General features: G+C 40.7%; 1 protein-coding gene across 15 annotated transcripts in view; it reads right to left on the bottom strand.

The window, feature by feature from the left end:
- The window catches only part of LOC308073544 (NACHT, LRR and PYD domains-containing protein 3-like), an 88835-nt gene that overhangs the window by 20299 nt on the left and 41446 nt on the right, over nt 1-27090 (bottom strand). For 6 of the 15 annotated variants that reach the window (XM_080412482.1, XM_080412486.1, XM_080412490.1 and 3 more), the window contains 10 exons: nt 20620-20720; nt 18915-19074; nt 17453-17566; nt 16720-16833; nt 14634-14747; nt 13770-13883; nt 11131-11244; nt 6469-6582; nt 5455-5690; nt 3426-5214 (listed from right to left, as the gene is read on the bottom strand). In XM_080412482.1, the coding sequence (XP_080268608.1) occupies nt 3426-5214; nt 5455-5690; nt 6469-6582; nt 11131-11244; nt 13770-13883; nt 14634-14747; nt 16720-16833; nt 17453-17566; nt 18915-19057 (2852 nt within the window). In that variant the 5' untranslated portion in view covers nt 19058-19074; nt 20620-20720. The remainder of the gene's footprint in view (nt 1-3425; nt 5215-5454; nt 5691-6468; nt 6583-11130; nt 11245-13769; nt 13884-14633; nt 14748-16719; nt 16834-17452; nt 17567-18914; nt 19075-20619; nt 20721-27090) is intronic. The other 9 variants (XM_080412495.1, XM_080412494.1, XM_080412484.1 and 6 more) reach the window with 9 other exon arrangements.

Here is a 27090-nt window from a genome sequence, read left to right as displayed (position 1 = left end):
TGTACTAAGGTTGGGGTCGTCTGTCGGCGATTGGATGAGTCCAATCATTGAATGTTTTTATTAGACGATTTTTGGGCGATATGTCATTTTATTTTGCAAAAAAAATGTATCCTAATTGTCTGCCTCCTCGAGAATTAAATTCTTCAAATCTAGACAAATTCAATGTAAAGCGCAATACAAAGCGTACGCAAAATGTTAATTAATTTGGGCCATTCTAATAATGATTGATGATGATGATGAAGGCACGCTCTTGTTGTGCTTATTTCCAACGAGTCTAAGCTACAAAACTCAGCCCCCTCCCCGGTAGGTAGGTAGGTAGGTAGGTAGGTAGGTAGGCTGGCTACTGAATGGAGTAGAGGAGAGCATTACTTTCCTAGTTGTCTGTTTATCAGCTACTGTACGTTTGATGATATCTGTATAATATTTATATAAAAACGGGAACGCATGTCCCCCCGGTCTCACAAGATCCAGCACTTGATTCTTAACTTTTATTGTCAAGTCTGGATATTAAAACTTGTGTCAGCTTATGTTTATATCACCAGTCAATCAATGTGATTTGAAATGTGAGTTAACTCACGACCCAACGCACGTTACGAGTCCCTTTAGTTACAGGGGAGGGGGGGGCGGGTGTAATAGATTGAAATATTATTGATTTAAGCAAAAACGGTCTATTAAGCTATTGTTGGTCAAAAGTATTTTATTTAAATGTCTTTATTTTGGTCCAGCTATTTCAAGTGATTTCCTTTATTTTAAGTAACATTGTGGGTTCGTTTTGCAGAGTTTAAATGTGATTATAGTACTGTACAGCATAATCTTGATCCATCATTCTGGGATCGGCTAGTGAGTGTTTTGGAGTCGGTGATCGATTATGTTGGTCTGTCACAGTGCTTCCTGTAGAGGGGACGGCGCTGTTTTCTCCTCAGATACACTCCGGTGTTTGAGAAGAGTGCACCGTGTCGTGTGAATTCACTATTCATTCATTCATCTTTGCCCCTGTTTACAGGTAAATACTGTCGTCAGACGGCTGAAAGTGTGAACAAATATAACTGTGAAAGATCCTTCATGATGTGAACATGTGAAACCGTTTTATATTTACTTTAAGAGTTATTTGAGAACAAATGGTAACTAGTGGATTGTTTGAGCCACATGGTGAAGACGCCATTCTGCAGCCACACTAGCTCACAGTGCTGCGCGTCGTGTATTGTTGTTTGATCTTTTCAGTCATTAGTTTGTGTAACAGTACATTATTTGGTGAAGGGTTAAAAATGTGATTAATGATTAATTTGTCATGCAGTTAAAAATGGACAATTAATGAGAGTGTTATGTGAATACTTAAAAAGAATAACTTAAGGTTAAAAAGGGATACAAGGAGTGATTTCAGGAGATGCATTTATAATTTAGTTAAAAACTGAACAAATGTGAATGTACATGGTTACAGGTGCATTGATTCATCATTGCATTTAAGCACTTTTGATGCACTTGTGCTGGTCTAGTATGGTAACAGTTATATGCTTAAGCATACCAAGTGCCTTTTGTATTTTGTGATATTGTGCATTTATTTTGATGTCAGTGTGAGACACTATGATATGATGCTACAGTTATTAGACTGAATGTCATTTTGAAGTAATTCAAAGTTAAAGGGTCACATGTGCATTGCAGTAGTGTTTGATGACATGATGCTGCTACATATATTGTATAGTCATTCTGAGAGAATGCAATTGTATGAATATTGTAAGTGAATGTGATTGTTTATTACACTGTTTGAGGCTTTATATAAAGTCAGATACACTCCGGTGTTTGAGAAGAGTGCACCGTGTCGTGTGAATTCACTATTCATTCATTCATCTTTGCCCCTGTTTACAGGGGCGCTACACGGGCGGGTGATTTATCCCACAGCAGCACAAGTTATTATTTGTCAGAATATAAAGAAGTGAACCTGGATGGGTGTGTTTCACCACATCGTTGTTGCAAACTGAGGTAGGCTTCTCTGCTTCAACTTCACTTCATCTCCTAGCCTGTGATCTTAGCTTAGTCCTAAAAGAACAGTGGTGGAAATTAACTAAGTACATTTACTCAAGTACTGTATCAATACAGTACTCAAGTACTGTGTCAACGAGTTGCAATGTGACGCGTTCTGCATACATTTTATACATCTGTACGGAAAGACTGTACAGAGGATGATCGCAATTTTGATATAAAAAATTTGAACCAGCAGTTGAAGGTGTGAAATGATTAAAGTGAGAATGAGCAAATACATGGCATATTTACTGCCAGCAATGTGTAAAAGCTTTATAAACAAGCTGGCAGAGACCAGCATGCAAAACAAATTATATATAATAATGGTTTAGGGTTTTATGTCCCTTTGACAGAGTAAAGAAGCTAAACTGATGAACTGTGGCAGTTGCAATAAAATGATTGAATCTGGAGCTTGGACAAACATAATGTTGTTTATAAGTTGTCCATGGATATTCAGCTGTACTACAGCATTGGTCATGGCACTTTTATTCAGCCGTCAGGTCCAATACTTTGGAACCAAAACATCATATCTTAAAACATATTGCCAGGAAATGGGTTTCCACATTCCACAGGTGCACCTTCATGCTACCAACGATGCAAAGCATTGTAAGCTTGTACACCTTTTCTTTTTGACAAGTTACACCTTTGAACTTGTACTACAGAGTTTTATGGTTTAATGGTATTTCGGTTGTCTTTTATGGTGTTAAAAGGGCGTGGAACAAATCAAGGCTTTACACAGCCTTTCATGAATCAGACTTCTTTATTTACAAACAAACCTACACTAAAGAATATAGCTGAAATGTTAAGAGCTGTGTGAATGAGGCCCATTGAAAATAACAATAATCTTGTCCTTCCACTACTGAGAGGATGGCAATGTCAGTGGGTTCAAACCACTGGTCTGGTGGGGGTAACCAGCAGGGCTTTTAGACTCTTAGTTTTGTTTTTACCCTGCTTTATTGTGGACTGGCCTTTATTTGGACATACACACAATACCACTAGTCACTATTTGAGACACAGAGAGCAATATTGGAGCTTTTATGTCAACCATCATACATATATATATATATATATATATATATATATATATATATATATATATATATATATATATATATATATATATATATATATATATATTTTTTTTTTTTTTTTTTCCCACGATTTTGTAACCCTTTCACCCAGTACCAATTGTCTAAGTAATCCTGGGCGCTACACTCCCTCTGCCATCCTAGGGAGAGCCTAGAGCCAAGCCCAGCATTACAGACGGGAATTGAACCCAGGACCTTCTAGCTGTGAGGCAACAACGCAAACGACTGCGCCACCGTGCCCCTGAACCTTCATTTCTAATTATAGTGTTAACTGTAATGGCAGATTGACTCTAGGATGTTTCTATTCACTTGACTACTAACCGAGCCTTTCTGCAGTTCCTCACAGCTGGGATCAGTCTCCTTCGCCCCCCCTCTGATGTATTGTATTTGTCCAGGTCCAACTCTTCCAGAACCTCCTCTGACATCTGCAGCATGACGGCCAGAGCTGAACACTGGGTCTCAGACAGTTCATCTGTTCTGTTCTCTGACTTCAGGTACTGTTGGATCTCCTGGTGTACTGAGTGGTCATTCATCTCCATCAAACAGTAGAAGATGTTGATACATCTGTCAGGAGAGGCATCATTTCTCAACTTCTTCAGGTTGTTGATAACTCTCTGGATGCTCTTTTGGCTGTTTGTTGTCTTACCCAGTAGGCCTCCTAACAGATTCTGGTTGGACTCCAGAGAGAGGCCATGAAGGAAGCGGACAAAGAGGTCCAAGTGGCCATTTTTACTCTTAAGGGCTTTAGTGGTGGCTTTGTTCAGGAAGTCATCCAGGGAACTGACTTTCTCGTCATCTGCAACATCAAGAAATGTCTTCAGTTCCGTCATGTTCCTCCTCTTTGTGAAAGAGTGGAATAGGTAGACGGCAGCAAGAAACTCCTGGATGCTCAGATGAACAAAGCTGTAGACCGTTTTCTGGAACAGCACACTCTCTCTTTTGAAGATCTTTGTGCACACTCCTGAGTACAGCGAGGCTTCTTTCACATCAAGGCCACACTCTTCCAGGTCTTCTTGGTAGAACATGATGCTACCTCTGTTTAGGTGTTGAAATGCCAGCCTTCCCAGCTTCAGAAGAACATCTCTGTCAGTCTCCATGAGCTGCTGTTGATCCCCCTTTTCTTTTTCATGAGTCTCATACTTCTGCTTCTTTCTCTTTGTCTGAACCAACAGAAAGTGGCAGCACATCTCAGTCAGGGTCTTGGGCAGCTGTCCTATCGTGTGTGTCCTCAACATGTCCAGCAGAATGGTAGCAATGATCCAACAGAAGAGTGGGATGTGACACATGATGTGGAGGGTCCTTGATGTCTTCAAGTGTGAGAGGATTCTGTCGGCCAGCTTCTCTTCACTGAATCTGTTCCTAAAGTACTTCTCCTTCTGGGGGTCTGTGAACCCTCGTACTTCTGTCACCATGTCAACACATGTAGGAGGGATCTGATTGGCTGCTGCAGGTCTGGTGGTTATCCAGAGGAGGGCTGAGGGGAGCAGATTGCCCCCGATGAGGTTTGTCAACAACACGTCTACTGATGATGTCACTGTGACATCAGAAACAATGTCATTGTTTTGGAACAAGGAAAACCTGCTTTCATCCAGACCATCAAAGATGAAGCCAACTTTCCAGGCAGTGAGCTGCTCTGCTGTGACCTTCTTTAATGTTGGGTGGAAATCATGGATCAGTGTGAGAAGACTGTACTGCTCATCTCTGACCAAGTTCAGCTCCCGGAATGAAAAGGGGACCAGTAGATTTACATCTTGATTTTCCAAACCCTTTGCCCAGTCCAGAGTGAACTTACGCACAGAGAGTGTTTTTCCAATGCCAGCGATGCCCTTGGTCAGAACTCTTCTGATGGGTGTCATTCTGCCAGGGAGGGGTTTAAAGATGTCAGAGCAGTTGATTGGTGCGTCATGGATGGTCTTCATGTTGGAAGCTGTCTCAAGCTGTATCACCTCATGTTGGCTATTAACCCCTTCACTCTCTCCCTCTGTGATATAGAGCTCTGTGTAGGTGCTGGTGAGGGAGGTTCCAGACTCTTCTGTCATGTGATCTTTCACATCATCAAGACTGTTCAAACTGATCTTATAATCATTCAAATCATCCTGCAGACTGACATCTGAAATTAAAAAAAAAAAACATGTTTTAAACATTCAGCGCACAATTTGTTAAGAAAAAAGTAACAACACAAGATCAGTTGTTTTTGTCCAGAGTTAATAGTTGTTTAGCTTCATTAATTGCACTTAGATATTGATACGGACACTAATTTGAACATTTAGTCTGACTATGATTTCTGCAATTTAAGCATAACATTTATTAACATGCAATTTTAATTAGTGAAAATTCTGTCCAGTCTTACTTTGTCCAGGTGTGGTTTGACTGTGTGTCGTCAGTCTAGATGTGGTTCTGAATGTCTGTCCACACTGGGGACAGCCATAGTGTCCTGTTGGAGCAGACTGGTCCCAGTATGAGGTGATGCACTGTCTGCAGAACCAGTGTCCACAGCTGGTAGAGACTGGATCTGTCAGAACCTCCTCACACACTGAACACCTGGACGCATGCTCTGTCACAACACAACCACTCCTCTTCCTCTCTCTGTGGAGATGAAGACAATGTATTACTATATAATAGTCTTTAATATGTCTATACAATATAATATGACATATCATCATTGATATGTTCACACTGTATTGTGTTGATGTACAATAATAATCGGAACTATATCGTATATTCATAAATCTTTCATTCATTAATTATAAAGATAAACATTGTATATTTGTCTCTTTTTTTTCTGATTCAGACATCAATTTTTGTCCTCACTGGCAGATGAGCCAGTAAGATACAACATCAGTAAAGAAAATAACTGGCTACTCTGAAAACAAGTATCCAATTGTGTTAATTTGCTGTGTAGGCTACTTTAAACTCTAACTAGTTGTTTTTGCTTTAATAAACAACTACTATTGGGAGTGGTAAGTCTTCCTATTATATCCTTGACTTGGCACCAGTTCAAATCCTAGCTACTGTATTGTCAACAAGATGGAGACACAAGAGTGATTTCTGAAAGGCTGGAGAGACTGTTACCCCAACAAGATGACATAAAAGCATGGACAAATATATGTCACCGACTTTTTTAAAGGGCAAAGGTGACAGGGTCTTTGTAGTACAGATCCTTGATTAGCTTTTAAACATCTATTTGACACAAAAACCTGCCTATCTATCAAATTACTGAAGGGTTTCATATCCACACTTTTTTCCCTTCTGTTTATTAGTACAACCAAAGAGAACATAGTTTATATACAGTATTTAATTATTTCTTTGTGGATTCATTCTTTTTGTCTTTCCAGTTAAAGTTCACAGAGATCAGTGATCTTACTTTGTATTTGAAGGTCCAGGTTCATTACTGAAGTTCAAAGGGAAACCCTTAGACTGATCACTCTTCATAGACACACAGCTGGGTGTTGGAGACTCTGGTCTGTGGTGAAGACTTCTGGAAAAACACACATGGGTATGAAATTATCATTTGAGTTGAAATACAGTTTGCTGCTCAGATATTACTAGTAATAATATACAGTGTGGCTTTAGAACAGGGATTTCTGTATGTGTGTCCCCTTAAAAGTAGACCAATCACAGCTCATGATGCTACATGTATGACATGATGAAAGAGAACCACCTCAGACCCTGAAAGCCTTAAACACCTGCTGAAGAGCATGAACGTTGATAATCTATGCATTTGTCTTGTTTTAAACACATCTCTCAGGCCGAGGAAGAACATTTTCAAATCCGCCTCATGGTGTCGTTATAACAGACCGATTCGTGTTTTTACCTATAACTGCACCGATCTGTGTAAAACTTTGTATGCACTCCCTAGAGGCCAAGGAAAAACCTTTGCCCTGCATTTTTCACATCTGCCTTTTATAGCGCCTCCAGGAGGCCGACTTATATAAAACACATTTTACGATAATGCTCCTTCAGATTTTATCCAAATTTCACGCAAATCAGAAGACATGATCTCTATAGTCATGTGATCAAGATCTGTTAGATTTGTCATATTCCATCCTCATTGGCTAAGATTGACATCTAAAGTTTACAGGAGTGGCCCGTTTTCAACAAAATGTTGCAAATCATGAACACAGCGTCCGATTGCGGTGAAACTTTGCACGCACATTTGCACTATGTTGAGGCCACAAATGCCACCCTTTCAACATTGCCCTATTATAGCGCTACCAGGAGGCCCATTTCTTTATAGTCTTTATATAGAGTTTATATCACTCCTACAAGTACAAAAAATCAGTACAAATGATCTCTTTAGTTACAGTAAGTGATCAAGACGAAGTGATCAAGACGGATCCGTCCGATCCGCCTGTTTATTCACATTAGAACCTGATTGGCGAATTCTGAACATTGCTTGCCCACACTAACCTACCTGACCTGGCGGAGACCTGTGCTCCGAGGAGCACTTTTTCTATTTTTATACTTTGTTTGGGATATATGATCTACAAGATCACAATGCATCCAATCACTGCCTGTTTTGAGCTCGTAGATCGGCTATTTAGATTTTTTTTTTTAAATGCACAAATCTCCTGTTATGCAAGTCCCTCTGAGAAAATATGTTCAGATGGGGGTCTGTAGCCAAAGGCATGTCAATGTGGGGGTCCTGGAAGAGAAGAAGGAAGTCCACACACTGTTCTCAAGCTCCAAGAAACTCACTTTTTATTTTTGCAACGTTTCGACCTTCTAGGCCTTTATCAGTTCCTCAGCATGACCTGCTACTGATCATGGGGGATATCAATGCCAAAGTTGGCAATTACAATACCAACTGTGAGAGAGCTATGGGAAGGCACGGATGCGCTGTGATGAACGACAACGGTGAACGCCTTGCTGACTTCTGCCTGAACAACAATTGTGTCATCGGAGGCACCATCTTTCCACACAAAACCATACACAAGCTCACATGGAAGTCACCTGATGGCTCCACAATCAACCAGGTCGACCACATCCTGATCAATGGAAAATGGCGCAGGTCTCTTCAAGATGTCCGAGCTTGCCGTGGAGCCGATGTCAACAGCGACCACTACCTTCTAACAGCCATTATAAAGCTGAAATTAAGGAAAGTGGCAAAGCAGAGCCAACACAGGAAACATCTCGATGTTACAGAAAGAACTAGAGTCTCCGCCAGCAGACCCGTGCTATTTTAATCAAATGAAATCACTTACCCTATCTTTAACCATAGTTCTCTAGGAATGTTCTAATTCTTACTTAAAATAGAACATGGACGGGTGATTTGTACTGGAAGGTACTGTTCCAATCAAGACTGATTGATCCTGTCTTACCTCACTTCAAAAAACATAAATGGATTTTTGAAGTGACACACCTATTTATAGGATTTTATTTCGTCATGCGTCCCTCTAGCCAATCAAAAGCATTGGTGTCAACATATTGTCACGTGTCACGTGGAGCTTGACCAATGTTAGCTTGGCTAGGGGGGGTGGGACACACAGCGGGACGGAGCGAAAACATACTCTGCGCCTCCGGCGGAGACAAAAATGACATCAAAGCAAGGCTAGGGAAGGCTCACAGTGTTTTTACAAGGCTCCATCCTATCTGGAAGTCGAAGCAGTACAGCCTAAAAACAAAGGTCTGACTGTACAACAGTAATGTCAAATTAGTTCTGATGTATGGCTCGGAATGCTGGCGTGTGACAACACTGGACATGAATAAGATCGATGCCTTCCACAATGGATGCCTTCGTAAAATCTGCCGCATCTTCTGGCCTGAGAAGATCTCAAATAAAGAGCTGCACAGAATGACCAGGTGCTCCAGTGTTGTGTCAGAAATCAAACGCCGCCGTCTACGATGGCTGGGACATGTGCTCCGAATGGCCCAGGATCGAATCCCAAAGGTTGCACTGAGGTGGACCCCAGCAAGAAAAAGGAGTCAAGGGCGACCCAAAACCACCTGGCGACGAACCATGACAGCTGAGCTTCAGGAGATGAACCTTACGTAGGGCGAGGCACAGCAAGCAGCACAAAACAGGTCACGATGGAGGCAGATCGTCGAAGCCTTATGTCCCACTTGGGACGAAGAGGATTAAGTAAGTTAAGTAACTTACGTAACTTACTTAACTTTCCAATTTCCCAGTAGTACCAGATGGTAACTATAGGTGTGGTAACTGTATGCAATGTACATACACAAAAAAATGCAAGGTTTTAGTCATCCTCACACCGGCCGGGATATATCCATACGTGGTGTGATTACATATGTAGCACAACACATGGTGGTATATCTTATCCGGTGCCCCTGTGGGTTGGCATATGTAGGCAAGACATCCCGGGCTCTGCGCACCAGGATTACTGAACACAGGAGTAGTATAAGAACGGGTGATGAACGTAATCCTGTTGCTGCTCATTTTAAAAAGGCCGGTCATAATCTCAATAATTTGCAATATGTTGGTGTTGAGAAGGTTGAAAAGCCACCCAGAGGTGGAGATCTCGAAAGGCTACTTCTCCAACGTGAGACCTATTGGATTTATCTCCTCAATACCATGTCTCCTGATGGTCTAAATGAGGAATTTGATATTAAGCCTTTCCTCTATTTTGTTTGTTTTTTAGCTTATTTTTGTTCCCTCATAGGGACATAGATTTATTCTGGGCTAGCCATCTCTCTATACCCAGTCAGTGGTCTAGGGGTAGTCTACCTGGTGCCTTGTGCAGAAGATCCCTGGTTCAAACCTCACCAAGGACACCAACACAACAAAAAAAAAATATCATGGATATCATCATATATACATTATAATCATCATTTATGACATTTAACTGTTCTTATTGTTGGTTTTTCAGAAATGTATTTACTGGCTATTAGTGTCTAATATGTTTAATTAAATGTGAAAAGTCTATTTTCTGCCCATGCATTGAACACTCCCCAGAGGGGTGTAGACAGGTTTTTTGTCCCTGGGATTGGAGTAGGGTGTTTTTTGCTCCTCCTGACTCCCAGGTGTTGTACATCATCATTAGCCAATGTTTGTGTATATATATGATGCTTTTGTCTGTCATTATAATATTTGCCTGATGAAGACCTAGAAGGTCGAAATGTTGCAAAAATAAAAAGTGAGTTTCTTGGAGCTTGAGAACAGTGTGCGGACTTCCTTCTTCTTTTCCTTGATTCTTCCCTTGATGTCCAGCACCTGGCCTAAATACAGGCGTGGGATGTGCACACAATCTTCTCTTTGAAATGTGGGGGTCCTACTGTCCTTGACATGGAAATGTTTGAGAACCAATGCCATTGTCATTATTTTGAGTTTGTGTCAATAAAGATAGTCAGTGAGTGTACGGAAACGCTTCTTAGACCTATATAGGCTATAGGTCTGTTTGTGGCGGTGATGCATCACATACGGTTTAGGAACCTATGTAGCCTAATTCCAGCTCACAGCTACAGCGATCACGCTGTTTCATGAGTTTTCTCTTAGTTACCATTCCCAATGGAGCTCACTTTCCCTCCTCATATCTATGCCATAGAGTTATAATATATCAGATCTATGCTCTTCAGTGAGATATACATCTGGACACATGGAGACAGACTCTGGCTGCAGACAGCAGGCATAAACGTAACTTTGAAAAGTTAATCTATGTAATGAAACATTGTTTACTCTGTCGCTACTAGAGGTGCTGCGATCAAGATTGTTGCGATCCGATCCCGATCAGGCAGCATTAAAACAGATCCAATCCGATTAATTCCGATCCGATACGGCACATAATAGTCTCTATACCATTGGTTCTCAAAATGGGGTTCACCCGACTTTTTTAAAGGGCAAAGGTGACAGGGTCTTTGTAGTACAGATCCTTGATTAGCTTTTAAACATCTATTTGACACAAAAACCTGTCTATCTATCAAATTACTGAAGGGTTTCATATCCACACTTTTTCCCACCTTCTGTTTATTAGTACAACCAAAGATAAACTAGTTTATATACAGTATTTAATAATTTCTTTGTGGATTTTTTGTCTTTCCAGTTAAAGTTCCCAGAGATCAGTTATCTTACTTTGTATTTGAAGGTCCAGGTTCATTACTGAAGTTCAAAGGGAAACCCTTAGACTGATCACTCTTCATAGACACACAGCTGGGTGTTGGAGACTCTGGTCTGTGGTGAAGACTTCTGGAAAAACACACATGGGTATGAAATTATCATTTGAGTTGAAATACAGTTTGCTGCTCAGATATGACTAGTAATAATTTACAGTGTGGCTTTAGAACAGGGTTTTCTGTATGTCTGTCCCCAAGTAGACCAATCACAGCTCATGATGCTACACGTATGACATGATGAAAGAGAACCACCTCAGACCCTGAAAGCCATAAACACCTGCCATAAACACCTGCTGAAATTCAGCATGAAGAGGGCCTCATTCACCAATATTCTTCCTAAGTTTCTTCTTAACTCATTGACTGCCAGAGTTAAAACATCGGATATGAATATGAATATAAAACATCGGAAACAGCTGCCATTGCCAGCGATTCAGAGCGTTTTCTCTAACCTTTGAAAAATCATAGAATATTATTCTTCACAGCGATCCACCCGCCGATCGCTTTAAAAGACGTAGGGGGGTCTCATAGACGTAGGGGGGTCTCGTAGAATCAGAGAAAAACATTTGTACCGCCGCGATAATCCAATGTATAGTTGTGGGCAGTTGAATGTAGCTTGTTTTCACCAAAAAGCAACAGAAAGCAGGGAAAATTTGATTTTTATAAATCCTGTAATACTAATCCAAACCAGCTCCATCTTTTTGTGATCACGTGATCATCATCATCATGATTCACAGGCTACGGAACAGCGCCCTCTTTCCACCACGGTGCACGGTGCTCTCAGCCTGGGGCCCTCGCCTCTCGCTAAATTTGTATAATAAATATAATGAAAGCTGCGTTGCCACGGACATTATTATTTTTTGGGTGGGGGGGGGGGGGAGCCTGGAAATGATCCAAACACCACCAAAGAAGTGTACACCCAGAGATCACGTGACCAGAAGCAAAAAAAGACTGTCTGCTTCCACGTTATTTTTCTCGGATTTCTGTTGTTTTCCAAGTGTTTTTCAAAAAACAAGCGGTGGACCAATTTTTTTTGCCCGACGCTATCGGACCTCTGTGTGTGCAACGAGCCCCTGTCCGCGAGGATCGGGTTCTCTTTATCATTCTTTTTTAAATTAATGGAACCATAATTTACTAAACACATATCATGATGATTTAAAAAAGACTTTAAACTAGTGATTGAAAACATAAAGTGTTTATGAAAAGGTTTACTAAGGTAATAAAATCAAGTGTACTGTAAAGTTCACCCAAAACCTCATTGACTTCTATTGAGATTATAATAAATTGCAAACGGTAGAAGGTGAAATAGCGACATCTGCTGGGCCATTAACGGGAACAGCAGGCTGAACGAGAACCCAGAAGTGAGCTTCAATTCCAGCAGAGTGGGTTTGCCCCTTGGTTTCAACAGGATAAACACAAAATAAAGTAATAAATAAATCTGAATTTACATATATATGTATATATATTCCAAATATTATGTAACTTTCTTTTCAAAGAAAGAAAATAGCAGATCTACAAGCTCACAACGCGTCGCGAATGCGACACGTTTGTGAGCTTGTAGATCTGCTATTTTCAAATAGCCAATGTACTGTATAGGTTTAACGTGCTCATGCAGCCTAGTCGCTTCTTTTGGGCTTTTTCATAGAACTGACTGCTTATTTCTCTCACAAATTCTGGCAACAGTGGTTCTACGGCTCTGCACCAGAGCAGACGTGAACCATGACATCACACGTTTTGCAAATTCCTCCGTTCTCAAATTCTGCCCCAACCCGACCCAACGTTTTCGGGCCGGGTCCAAAATCTATGCTAATTAGTCGGGCCGGGCAGAGCCTCGGGTTCCGTGAAGATTTTTTTTTTTAAATAATAAAAATATAGTACCCGTAAAAAATGCATTTCAACTGGCCCTTAGCGGCCTAACGGTAAGGTCGACGGAAATATCAATGGATGTGTTGGATGCAACTCAAAGTGAACTTTACTCAGGTATCTAGTTTGTTGCCGTCCGACCTTCCTAGCCCATCTTATTAAAGAAAGACGGTCGACAATGGCCAAAACTCAATCGAAAATCTGCGATCGAAAAACGGCGAAAGTGACCGTTTTCAAGATGTTTTGTCCATTATCTCTGGAACAGAAAGTCCAATCTGCTCAGTTAAAAGCTTGTTGGATGCTTGACATTGAGGGCATTAAGCACATATTGATACACTTTACGACTTTTCGGGCCTAAAAGTATCGGGCCGGGTCAGTAGGGCCCAGTTAGGGCCAGGCCTAAATTTTCAGTCCCGTTGAGAACTGTAGCGAGGCGTAGAGTTTTCATAGATTTCCACCGTCTAAACGGACGGCTCATCTGATATTTTATTTGGCCGTTTTCTCTAGAGAACGTTGTCATCTAAACTGGGGCCTGAATCATGTGTTGTTTTCTGTGTGTTTTATATTCTGACCTGTGATCAGTAGACTGGTGTTCATCTTTGAAGTCAATATGTTTATGCATGGACCAGTCACTAAGAATCAGTGAATCAAAGATCACTACAGCTGAGAGTGAGATACTCTACTACTGTCTACATCTGTGAGCAGATAGTTGGAGTTCACAGAGATCAGTGATCTTACTCTGTGTGTGGAGGTCCAGGTTCATTACTGAAGTTAAGAGGAAGTCCTTTAGACCAGTCACTCTTCATGGAGACACAGCTGGGTACAGGAGACCCTGCTCTCCGCTGATGGACCCTGAGAGAAAGAGAGGATTATTCAAATGGTTCTCACCTCACCTGACCCCAGCTCACTTTGTAAGGCTAGGATGGCTCAAGGTACTGTAGAAGACAGAGTATAGACACTTGCAATGAGCCTGGTCTGTAAGATATTCAGAGGAACAATGTCCATGTACCTAACTACTTCTCTACAGTGAGAGATGCTCTGACTTAGTTCCCCATAGATTCTGGAAAAATGCATTCTACAATACTGCCACCAAAATGTGGAATGCCCTACCAACAGTCATTAAAGGTCCTGTTTCCCTATCCACACTGAACACAATTACAGAAAACATGGCAAACATGTCTGTCCTCAAATCACAATAGGACTTAATATTCTATCCTCTACCATCTTGCCCCAGAGAGTCAAACAACTCACTCCTTCACCGGGCTCCACAGAGTCCCTGTGGGATTGGCCTCTGCTTCCTGCCCCCACCCATCTTTTTATGTAAATATAAATGTGACAGGGGGATGAGATCTGATTATTTAACCACATCTGGGTGAACATTCAGACAAAATAGCAGATCTACAAGCTCACGACTTCACACGTTGTGAGCTTGTAGATCGTCTATTTTTGGACCAAGTAGGGAGCCCTGAGGAACCCCGGTGCATGTCCAAGACAAACTAAGAATCAGTAAATCAAAGATCACTACAGCTGACAGTGAGATACTCTACTACTGTCTACATCTGTGAGCAGATAGTTGGAGTTCACAGAGATCAGTGATCTTACTCTGTGTGTGGAGGTCCAGGTTCATTACTGAAGTTAAGAGGAAGTCCTTTAGACCAGTCACTCTTCATAGACACACAGCTGGGTGTTGGAGACTCTGGTCTGTGGTGAACACTTCTGGAATCATATAAATATTTATACAATTATCATGTGAATGAAAAGGTCAGTTTGTTTGTTTTGGGCTTCGGCTCTTCGATGTCGGAATAACAGGAAAACAAACATAAAATAGCAATAAAAGAGCATTAGAAACTGTAATAGGCTCGGGTTCTCTTTATCATTCTTTTTTAAATTAATGGAACCATAATTTACTAAACACATATCATGATGATTTAAAAAAGACTTTAAACTAGTGATTGAAAACATAAAGTGTTTATGAAAAGGTTTACTAAGGTAATAAAATCAAGTGTACTGTAAAGTTCACCCAAAACCTCATTGACTTCTATTGAGATTATAATAAATTGCAAACGGTAGAAGGTGAAATAGCGACATCTGCTGGGCCATTAACGGGAACAAGAGGCTGAACGAGAACCCAGAAGTGAGCTTCAATTCCAGCAGAGTGGGTTTGCCCCTTGGTTTCAACAGGATAAACACAAAATAAAGTAATAAATAAATCTTAATTTACATATATATGTATATATATTCCAAATATTATGTAACTTTATTTTCAAAGAAAGAAAATAGCAGATCTACAAGCTCACAACGCGTCGCGAATGCGACACGTTTGTGAGCTTGTAGATCTGCTATTTTCAAATAGCCAATGTACTGTATAGGTTTAACGTGCTCATGCAGCCTAGTCGCTTCTTTTGGGCTTTTTCATAGAACTGACTGCTTATTTCTCTCACAAATTCTGGCAACAGTGGTTCTACGGCTCTGCACCAGAGCAGACGTGAACCATGACATCACACGTTTTGCAAATTCCCCCGTTCTCAAATTCTGCCCCAACCCGACCCTACCCGACCCAACGTTTTCGGGCCGGGTCCAAAATCTATGCTAATTAGTCGGGCCGGGCAGAGCCTCGGGTTCCGTGAAGATTTTTTTTTTTAAATAATACAAATATAGTACCCGTAAAAAATGCATTTCAACTGGCCCTTAGCGGCCTAACGGTAAGGTCGACGGAAATATCAATGGATGTGTTGGATGCAACTCAAAGTGAACTTTACTCAGGTATCTAGTTTGTTGCCGTCCGACCTTCCTAGCCCATCTTATTAAAGAAAGACGGTCGACAATGGCCAAAACTCAATAGAAAATCTGCGATCGAAAAACGGCGAAAGTGACCGTTTTCAAGATGTTTTGTCCATTATCTCTGGAACAGAAAGTCCAATCTGCTCAGTTAAAAGCTTGTTGGATGCTTGACATTGAGGGCATTAAAGGTATCATGACATTCATTTTCACTTTTTTATTTTCAATGTTTTATTTGGGGTTTTATGACCTCAATTACACCCAAAAAACCTGAACTTAGAACATTCAGTGGATTTTCTGTGGTCTGGGGTTTTCTGAATAATTAGGCTGAAAAGTAATCTGAGCTTGGCCCTTCGACAGTGAGGTCACAGTCGATTAATCCCGCCCACTCTCCTCCTCGCCCCTCCCCTCCCCTATCCTTTCCTTTGAGGGGGGCGGAGCAGAGGCGATGATTGACAGGAAAAATCCCTCACCAGCGACACCCGCAGGCAAAGATTTCTTTTTTCATTGCAGTTGAAAAGGCTTTAGAAATGTGAGAGAAAAACACCTGCCATGGATCAATGGAGTGGAATTTTCACTTAAAACATTTTGTACACTTTTGAAAGACCAGGACAAAGACTTTGAATGTGGTGTAAAAGTGAACGTCATTAAACCTTTAAGCACATATTGATACACTTTACGACTTTTCGGGCCTAAAAGTATCGGGCCGGGTCAGTAGGGCCCAGTTAGGGCCAGGCCTAAATTTCCAGGCCCGTTGAGAACTGTAGCGAGGCGTAGAGTTTTCATAGATTTCCACCGTCTAAACGGACGGCTCATCTGATATTTTATTTGGCCGTTTTCTCTAGAGAACGTTGTCATCTAAACTGGGGCCTGAATCATGTGTTGTTTTCTGTGTGTTTTACATTCTGACCTGTGATCAGTAGACTGGTGTTCATCTTTGAAGTCAATATGTTTATGCATGGACCAGTCACTCTTCATGGAGACACAGCTGGGTACAGGAGACCCTGCTCTCCGCTGATGGACCCTGAGAGAAAGAGAGGATTATTCAAATGGTTTTGACCTCACCTAACCCCAGCTCACTTTGTAAGGCTAGGATGGCTCAAGGTACTGTAGAAGACAGAGTATAGACACTTGCAATGAGCCTGGTCTGTAAGATATTCAGAGGAACAATGTCCATGTACCTAACTACTTCTCTACAGTGAGAGATGCTCTGACTTAGTTCCCCATAGATTCTGGAAAAATGCATTCTACAATACTGCCACCAAAATGTGGAATGCCCTACCAACAGTCATTAAAGGTCCTGTTTCCCTATCCACACTGAACACAATTACAGAAAACATGGCAAACATGTCTGTCCTCAAATCACAATAGGACTTAATATTCTATCCTCTACCATCTTGCCCCAGAGAGTCAAACAACTCACTCCTTCACCGGGCTCCACAGAAAGAGCCCTGTGGGATTGGCCTCTGCTTCCTGCCCCCACCCATCTTTTTATGTAAATATAAATGTGACAGGGGGATGAGATCTGATTATTTAACCACATCTGGGTGAATATTCAGACAAAATAGCAGATCTACAAGCTCACGACTTCCCACGTTGTGAGCTTGTAGATCGTTGGAGTTCACAGAGATCAGTGATCTTACTCTGTGTGTGGAGGTCCAGGTTCATTACTGAAGTTAAGAGGAAGTCCTTTAGACCAGTCACTCTTCATAGACACACAGCTGGGTGTTGGAGACTCTGGTCTGTGGTGAACACTTCTGGAATCACATTAATATTTATACAATTATCATGTGAATGAAAAGGTCAGTTTGTTTGTTTTGGGCTTCGGCTCTTCGATGTCGGAATAACAGGAAAAAATACATAAAATAGCAATAAAAGAGCATTAGAAACTATAATAATAAATAGTTAGTTAGTTGTACAGACAGACAGACAGACAGACAGACAGACAGATATTCCACAATACTCCAGTAAAGTAAAAGTACCTCAAAATCGTACAGTACTTGAGTACTTGTAAATGTACTTAGTTACTTTACACCACTGGTAACCAGAATAGTGGGTCTTTTTCTTTTTTGTTTATTTTTTCCGTAAGAGTGGGCAACTCAGTCTGTTAATCCGAAACACTAGGCACCTTTTGGGAAGAAAGGTGAGCACCTGAGGTGGATTTCTTGAGTGAAGACTGGGCACTACTAGACATCTGAATTTGCCAAGTGTCATAGCAGCATTCAATGTTGGGCTTGAATTAATAGAAACAATATGTCCAGATGCAACGTGTCCACATTAAGTGTTCTATGAACGGAGGAGAGCTATGCCCTCACACAGAGGGTTTATTGATCCACAACGTTTGTAGGCCTGTTGTTAACCAACATGTATGATTTGTGTGGGCTATAGATGGGTTTCCTCTTTGTAAACATGAGAGGATGATGCACGCACAGTGGAGGGGTGAGCCTATAGAGGGCGCTATTACCCGCAGCAGCTCTAGTCAAATGTACATTCATAAAAGAAATGGTCTTCACCGGGTTTAATGAAAGTAGATTAAATTATGCAGTTTGTAATATCTTCTTTACTCAATAAAAATGATTTGTCGGAAGTTGGATCTGTTTGTATATAATAGCAGCATTATGCCTATTATGCCTATAATAGCAGCATTATGCCTATCTAAATCCCGAACACAATAACAGAGTGAAGGGCGCTTCCGGTTCGTTCTACCCCAGGCATGCGCAGATTGCGCACTCTGCTCTGTGATGACGTCGCGCGGAAACCCATCTATATGCTTCAATGAAGGGAGCTGATTGAGCCTATAATGTTATGTATGATCACCCTGTCTGTCATAATGTCACTCTTCGTGGTGAAAAGCCTGCTGTCTATTTTAAGGATGTGTAATAACATAAGCTTGAATGTTTAATACTTCAGTTCATGCAAAAAGTATTCCTGGTGCCAAGAAAAACCAGGTGCCCACTGTTCCGAGGTTCCCAGATTTGCAAGGTGCCCACAAGGTTTAGGTGCCCACTGGACCTGTATCCATATGTACTTAAACCTTCAAACTTAGCCTGAGAGCACATTGTCATGTTATAGTGTTGTGTATATTGTATAGGAGGATTCACATACTGTTTGTGTGGAGGTCCAGGTTCATCACTCAAGTCAGGAGGATCCCATTCAGACCGGTCAGTCTTCTCAGACACACAGCTGAGTGTTGGAGACTCTGGTCTATGGATGTGATGTTTGTCAGGTTCCCCCTCCTTTCCCTCCATTTTGCTCTTTATTCAACCTGTCAATTAAATAGATCAGAAAACGGAACATGCGAGATGTGTTACATTAGCGATCAACATCCTTTATTGTAGCCTTTCAGCCATTTGCCCATTCTTATTATCTTATATATTAACTCTAAACCTGGTATGAGGCAACTATCACCACCAACATAATGCTGAGACTAGATGTAGATGCATGTAGATGCATGCAGTAGCTCTTGACAACCAGCAGGGGTCCTACTAGACCACAGAATCAGAAGAGCAGACAGACACTGCTGTTGGAACGCAACACAACTAACAGCAGTGGCTGGATGGTGGAATAGTATATTTATAACACTATTAACATACTCTGCCATGGTGAAAATTATGTTTTATTCACTAAACAAAGTGAGATTTGAGATATGGACTGAAGTTCCTTAATTAAAATAGACTTATTGTTCATTATCATATAAGATTATTTTGAATGTAAAAGACTACCTTCACAATGACAACATACTAAGAGGAAACCACACCCTACTAAACACAACTACAACCACTGATATTATAGCAACATACGTTTTTATATATTATGATTATTTTGGGGGGTCGCGGCATGAAAAGTTGAGGAACCCTTGCTGAAACAGACACAGCCACTAACAGTAGCTTCAAATATAAATTCATGAATGACTTTTAGGCCGTCATTATACATGTTTACTTATTTTACAAAACCATGGATATTTTTGTTGGATCTCTGTGTTGTACTTTTTAGACGGTCCCTGCACACAGAGACCTCACGGAGGACAGCTGGTTTTGATTAAAATCAGCTTCTAACTACTTACAATGTAGGCATTTAGCAGGCCCTCTTTAACCAGAGCAACTTACAGTAAGCAAGGTAAACACATAGAGCAAATGCATAGTTTACTTTTAGTAAGTCTACACAACATATAATTGTATTAAAAGTGTGAGACTGAGTCTTAAGTGAGAGAGTCAGTTGTAATTGTTCACTACATGTGTAGCTTAACTTTTTATACTGGAATTAAAAACAATTGATTCCCATTCCCATTTTTTTGCATAAAAAAGGTAATTATACTTCTTTACTTCAGTTGAACCTTTGAGACAGAAGGGCTTCAGTGCTCAGAAAAGGTTGAGAACTCCTGTTCTAATAATAATAATAATAACTACTCAATACCCGGCAATGAGCGCAGCCAAACTATATGCAGACTTTTGGGTTACGTGCTCAGTATGCATAGTTTAAGTTTTGGAGAGTGATGTGTGTGTGACAAGCTGATGTTTATGCTGTTTGAGCTAAGCTATGTGAGCTAATAACATTGCACCTGTCAATGTGCGTGCTAGTGCCATGGAGCGTCTGTCTGTCCTGCTGTTCTCTAGCAGGGTGTGTGTGTGTGTGTGTGTGTGTGTGTGTGTGTGTGTGTGTGTGTGTGTGTGTGTGTGTGTGTGTGTGTGTGTGTGTGTGTGTAATAATCCCAGAGCCTCTGGGGCTGGAACCATGAGAACAGATCCCATAGCCCGAACTCTGAATCTAAAAAATAAATACATCTGGTTGTAGTATTAGTAAAAACTATTACCTTAGATCAAACTGTAAGCTTTAATCCTTTTTGTTGCGTGAAATGGAGTCCAGAATGACTCCAGATGAAAGAGTTAATTGTTGTTGTTGTTGTTGTTGTTCCTATGGGAGTGAGGGAGGAAAGGGGAAAAAAGGGAGGAAAACAAGAGAGGAGAAGAGGGGGAACACACACACACACAAGTTATTTTATGAGAATAAACAACAGATTCAGGAAAATCACAACTTTGTTATAGTTTTGTAGTTTTGACACCCACCTGCGTCATAAAAAAAATATGCGTGTGTGTGTGCGTGTGCGTGCGGAGCTTTCAGCTGTCCAAACATAATGTCCAAGCTGGAAAAATAATTCTATTATGCAATGAGTGTGTGCATGGAGCTACTAATATGGTTATAATCAATAGCCTGGGGGTCTTGTCATCTACTATAACTTTTTTTGTTCTACCTCTCAGGTAGTTGAGGTTTGGCATTCAGCATTCAGTAGCAAGGTTATTATAGTTTTGAATTCATAAGTTTGTATTTTTATTTTGACTTTTCAGTTTTTGTTCGTTTTAATTCGTTTTGAAAGTCGGTTTGCTAGTTTAGTTTATTTTTTATTTTGTGAAAGGGCTCAGTTTTATTTTAAAAGTCAGGGGCGAGATTCAAAAAGCTCAGAAAAACAGCGAATATAGCTGATCTACAAGCTCACAACACATCACATTGTGAGCTTGTAGATCTGCTATTTTCGCTGAACAATATTGGTTACTGACAAAGACTAAAACAAGCACATTTTCTCTATGATATTAGTTTGTTTCGTAAACAGAAAATACAGTTTCAGTAAGTTATATTTTTTTTGTAAAGGCTCATTTATTTTTTATTACAATTAACTATTGTTTTATTCTCGTTTTAGTTAACTATAATACCCCTGACAAGTAGGAGACATTGATTTTACACAAAGAATAAGACAATTCTAAGTAGATGCCACGTCAGTTCAATACAAAATCATAAAAACACCAGAGCCAACTGTCAGATGTCCTGAAGCAGTCCACTCCAAATACAACTTTTGAATAATATATTTATGAATTAAATTACAGTGGTGAGGTGACATCTGCAAGGTAAATAAAACACTAAAGTGTCCCCATTATGCAAGTAAATTAAATATACTTAAAATACCAAAAGTAAAGGAATGCAGAATGTCCCATTTCCCAAATTTAATATGTATTAAAATCTTTTGAAAATAGCAGATCTACAAGCTTGTGAAGCGTTGTGAGCTTGTAGATCTGCTAGTTTCAAAAGATTTTTTAACCATTCATAAACATGGCGAGCGCAACAGCTGTCACTTTGTGAGAGGAACTGGGGACTTTCATCATAACGTTTAACTATCAAACTTCGAAATTAAGGAAACATGTTTAGCTCAGCTCATCATTTATATACCTTTAGTTAACTTGGCATATGCTTAATATTTTTATCAGACGATTGGATCATCCGTGAGAGTACAATTTGTAAACTTCGGGTTCATGCATAGAGGACGAAGCAGCGTAGCCCTGGTTCAGAGCGTTAGTGAACTCTCTGGGTACAGCCACACATGTCCGTAAAGCGTCCGTCAAGTTGCCGTACGGACGCCGGAAGTCCCATCCACTCCCATGTTAAAAAAAAAAACGAAACGGTACTTCCGGTTTTAAACTTAACATGGGAGTGGATGGGACTTCCGGCGTCGTACGGCAACTTGACGGACGCTTTACGGACATGTGTGGCTGTACCCACTAATGCTCTGAACCAGGGCTAGAAGCAGCGCAGCCGCCCTGTGTGTGTGTGTGTGTATATATATATATATATATATATATATATATATATATATATATATATATGTGTGTGTGTAAATTATATGTGTGTGCGTGTGCGTGTACGTGTGTGTGTGTGTGTGTGGTTGGTCGGTCGGTCTTTTCATAGATCTATTTCGCTACGATGGGTGTTACGAGCGCCCCAGGGCGCTCGTAACAAACTGCTGCGTAGGACATCACTGCAGGGCTACGCCTCTCCCAGGAGTAGGAGGAGAGTAGGATACGCCATTCTGTCTCCCGAATGTAGTTTTAGCAGACACGTAACGCCGTGGACGTGGGAACCGATAGCACGTAGGGCACAACCAGCTGCTACTAATGAGGGTAGAGCGTAGGTTTCGCCGGGTCCCAGGCTCTTACGCAAGCTGCGTAGGCTACGCATTACCTGAAATCTACGTGCCTGCTAGCCTAGGGTACTGCGCAGCCTGTGTGGACACACGTAAGACCCGTCGTACAACCTGCGCAGGATCTCTACGCAGCATCTCTACGAATCTCTTTGGGAAACGCGGCCATTATTATGTTTATTGTATTTATTCATAGTGCAAACATTATGACAGCTTCAGTGTTGAACATTAAATTCCCAATGCACTCTTTCCCCCCTTTTTTCCCCTTTGAGCTGCCCAACAGACACACAAAACACAAAACAAAGTGTTCAAAGCAGTGGGCTGAGGATGAGGACAAGGTCACAACTAGCATGGACTAGGAGCCCAATATCATCATAAATAATAATAAATATGTAAGACTACAGTTATGATATCAACACAAACCACAGTTAACGTTACAGGTGACAACAGAGTGGATGTTACAATAAACACATAATGGCGTATAATGCTACACTGGCATTGTGGATGTTCAGGTTTATAGTATACAGTATAACGCATCAGCACTGCAGGTCCACAAACTCCTCAGTGATTCTGTCAATTCTGTCTGATGTGATACAAAGTATGGCGGCTTGTTGTGTTCTGTGAAATAAAGTACTTCTCCCTTTCACAATAATCAATCCTAAACCTATCTTTACTATCTCGCAGTGGATCTGTAAATAGGTGTATGGACGTGTGAGCGAGCCTTCCTCCGTCTGTGCCAGGGACCGCAGACTGACAGCCACACTGTGTTCCATGATACAGTGTTTGTGAGCTATCATCAAGCCTACAGTGCATTGTGTCTGTAAGTGCTGCTGCTGACCGGTTGATGAGCGGCGTAAACCTGACGTTCTGCCAAGTAAACGTCCTGAACTGGATATTCCTTGTCATGGCATTATTTCACCCACTCGCCTCCATCATCACACAGAGTGTACACATCATAGCCAAAAGTAAGTCCACAGGTAAAGTACTCTCTAAGAGGCTCAATTGCCATTTTTTATGATAGATGGCAACCGCTAATCACATGTATAAACACCCTCACATTCCTTGACCCAGACTGATCCTAAAGAAATAGTCCTTCTCTGAGTCCTACTCTGATGTAAACTTTGTGTTGTGTTCTTGGTCAAGTTCAGTCCTGTCTGTGTTTTGTCATGTCCCATAAAAGTAAAAAATAATCATGGTGATGTGTTCACATTGATAACCAACCCTCGTTTCTCTCTACCAACTATATTTCACCCAAAAATTTATTTTTTTAAAAGTTTGAGTTAATGCCCTATTCCTATTTGATCACACTACAGTGTCACACAAAAAAAATAGCAGATCTACAAGCTCAAAATGCATCGTATCGCAACACGTTTTCAGCTTGTAGATCTGTTATTTTTTTAATGTTTTAATTTATATCCTGCAAAGGAACAGTTTTGGACATACAGTGTGAGGTTTACACCTGGCAGTAACTTTATCCTGATTCTACACAAGATGCAATACCTCTATCAACCAGTAGGTGTCCTAACAGACCACACCATGTCTCAATAAGAGCAGGGAGACCAGCGATATTACTTATATAAAATGTATATTATATTTTCTGATATAATTATTGATTCTAAAAGTGTTTGTTTTGAACCTTTTTAACATGTAAAATCCTACATTCCTAAACAAAAAAGGACTAAAAAAGGATCCACACCCTAAAGGAAACTTCACCCCATCCAAGCTCACTGAAGGGAAGTCATGTGACTTCCTGTAAACTGCAGCTCGGTAGAGCGGCAACACTGTGTGTGTGTGTGTGTGTGTGTGTGTGTGTGTGTGTGTGTGTGTGTGTGTGTGTGTGTGTGTGTGTGTGTGTATAAATTACAGGATAAGGAGGGAGTGTTCTAAACCGTCATGGTTCTTTCACCATGTAAAGCAGACGTTGCTCTGCCATGTGGGAAGTCTGGTCTGGTGACACAAGGTTAACTGAGGTGACTGTTGTGGAGTGAAACCTTGTATGTCCTTGTATATTTACTTATATAAAAAATAAAAGGCATAATAAATAGCAGATCTACAGGCTCACAAGCTCATGACACTGGCATACAAAGTATTAAGTAATTTATTAAGTAATTATTAATAAAAAAAGAAGGATGAAATAATATATATGTGGTTTCTGCCAAACAGTGACGATATGTAACTTATCACACACACACACACACACACACACACACACACACACACACACACACACACACACACACACACACACACACACACACACACACACACACACACACACACACACACACACACACACACACACACCTCTGTCCACCCCCCCCCCCCGCCTCAGGCCACAGCCCATATTACAACGTGGGAAGGGAACATGATACAAAAAAATCCAGAGGGGACGTGAATAATCTCACCAACAATGTATACGTACTGTAATTATTTTGGGGGGTCCCCAGATGATTATCTTAATGTGGAACATTGTTTTCTCAATCAACAGTAAACAAACCAACATACAGTATAAACAGGGTAGACACATAGCACATTTATAAAGTTACAATTGAAGGACTTGTAAGACCTTTTTAATACCAAAATGGTATAATTACATAAGAAAGGCAAACATTGTGAAAATAGCCGATCTACAAGCTCACAACGCCACGCAGTGCGAGGCATTGTGAGCTTGTAGTTTGGCTATTTTCACAATATTTATCTGTGGAACCGAGTCAAACTAAATGTAATGCCTACAATTAGTTACAAATGTTTGTCAGGGTGGGGGGTCCCCAGTTCAAATATGATTATTTTGGGGATCGCGGCATGAAAAGTTTGGGATCCCTTGCTGTAACAGACACAGACACTAACAGTAGCTTCAAATTCATGAATGACATTTAGGCCGTCACTATACTGTACATGTTTACTTATTTTACAGAACCATGGATATTTTGGTTGGATCTCTTTTCTGTGTTGTACTTTTTAGACGGTCCCTGCACACAAAACAGCTGGTTTTGATTGAAATCAGGTTCTAACTTGTTGTCTAACTTGTTGGAGAAAGTACTCAAAATGTTTTACTTAAGTAAAAGTATCAAAACTACAATGTAGAAATACTCCGTTACAAGTAAAAATCTGGAATTCAAAATTGACCTGAGTAAAAGTACAAAGTATTGGCATCAAAATGTACTTAAAGTAAAAGTATTCATTATGCAGAATGTCCCATTTCAAGTTTTCAAATGTATAAACATCTTTTGAAAATAGCAGATCTACATGCTCACAATGTGTCGCATCACGACGCATTGTGAGCTTGTAGATCTGCTATTTTCTAATAGCCGAAATGTATACAGGGCTGAAGTGGTTAATGTATGTTTTGAAATAATAATCAAAATCTGCAAAGTAACTAGTAACTAAAGGTTTCAAATAAATGTAGTGGAGTAAAAGTATAATATGTGGATCCCAGATGTAGTGGAGTAGAAGTAAAAGTATTGGAAATTGGAAATACTCAAGTACAAATACCTCAAAATTGTACTTACGGTACTTGAGTAAATGTACTTAGTTACTTTACACCACTGCTTACAGTAAGCAAGGTAATCACATACAGCAAATCCATAGTTTACTTATAGTAAACAGCAAGTCTACACAAAATATAATTGTATTAAAAGTGTGAGACTGAGTCTAAAGTGAGAGACTGATTTGTAATTGTTCACTACATGTGTAGCCTAACTTTTCATACTGCAATTAAAAACAATTTATTCTTATAGGGCAAACAAATAAATAATAAATGCATAAATGCACTTTTGGAGAGTGATTTAATCCTGTTGGTGTGAGGTGTGGTGTGTGACAACCCTATCATTTACGACCTGACGTGGAATCGTTGTCACCCACAGCCATGAGAAGCTGATGTTTACGCTGTTTCAGCTAAGCTATGTGTGAGCTAATAACACAACCTGGATTCAAACATTGCACGTGTCAATGTGCGAGTGCGAGTGCTATGGAGATGATATCCAAAGTGCCTCATAAAACAGTCCTTTATAAGTTTGCAGGCAGCATCTGTCTGTCCTGCCGTTCTCTGGCTGTGTGTGTGTGTGTGTGTGTGTGTGTGTGTGTGTGTGTGTGTGTGTGTGTGTGTGTGTGTGTGTTAAAAAGGCACGTCTAGGCAGCGGCTAGAGATCCCATAGCCTGTGGGGCTGTAACTGCCACTGTAACTGCCACTGTAACTGCCAACTGCCACTCCGCCCCCACTCCGACTTCTGTGCCCCCCCCCCGGGGGGGGGGCACAGAAGTCAAGGCACAGACGGCTGTGTTGTTGATGGACAACGGTGAACGGATCCACGCTTATGA

Source organism: Gymnoscopelus braueri, assembly GCF_963280865.1.
Source record: "Gymnoscopelus braueri genome assembly, chromosome: 18".
In the NCBI taxonomy this organism is placed as follows: Eukaryota; Metazoa; Chordata; class Actinopteri; order Myctophiformes; family Myctophidae; genus Gymnoscopelus; species Gymnoscopelus braueri.
This window is presented reverse-complemented; position numbering and strand designations above follow the sequence as displayed.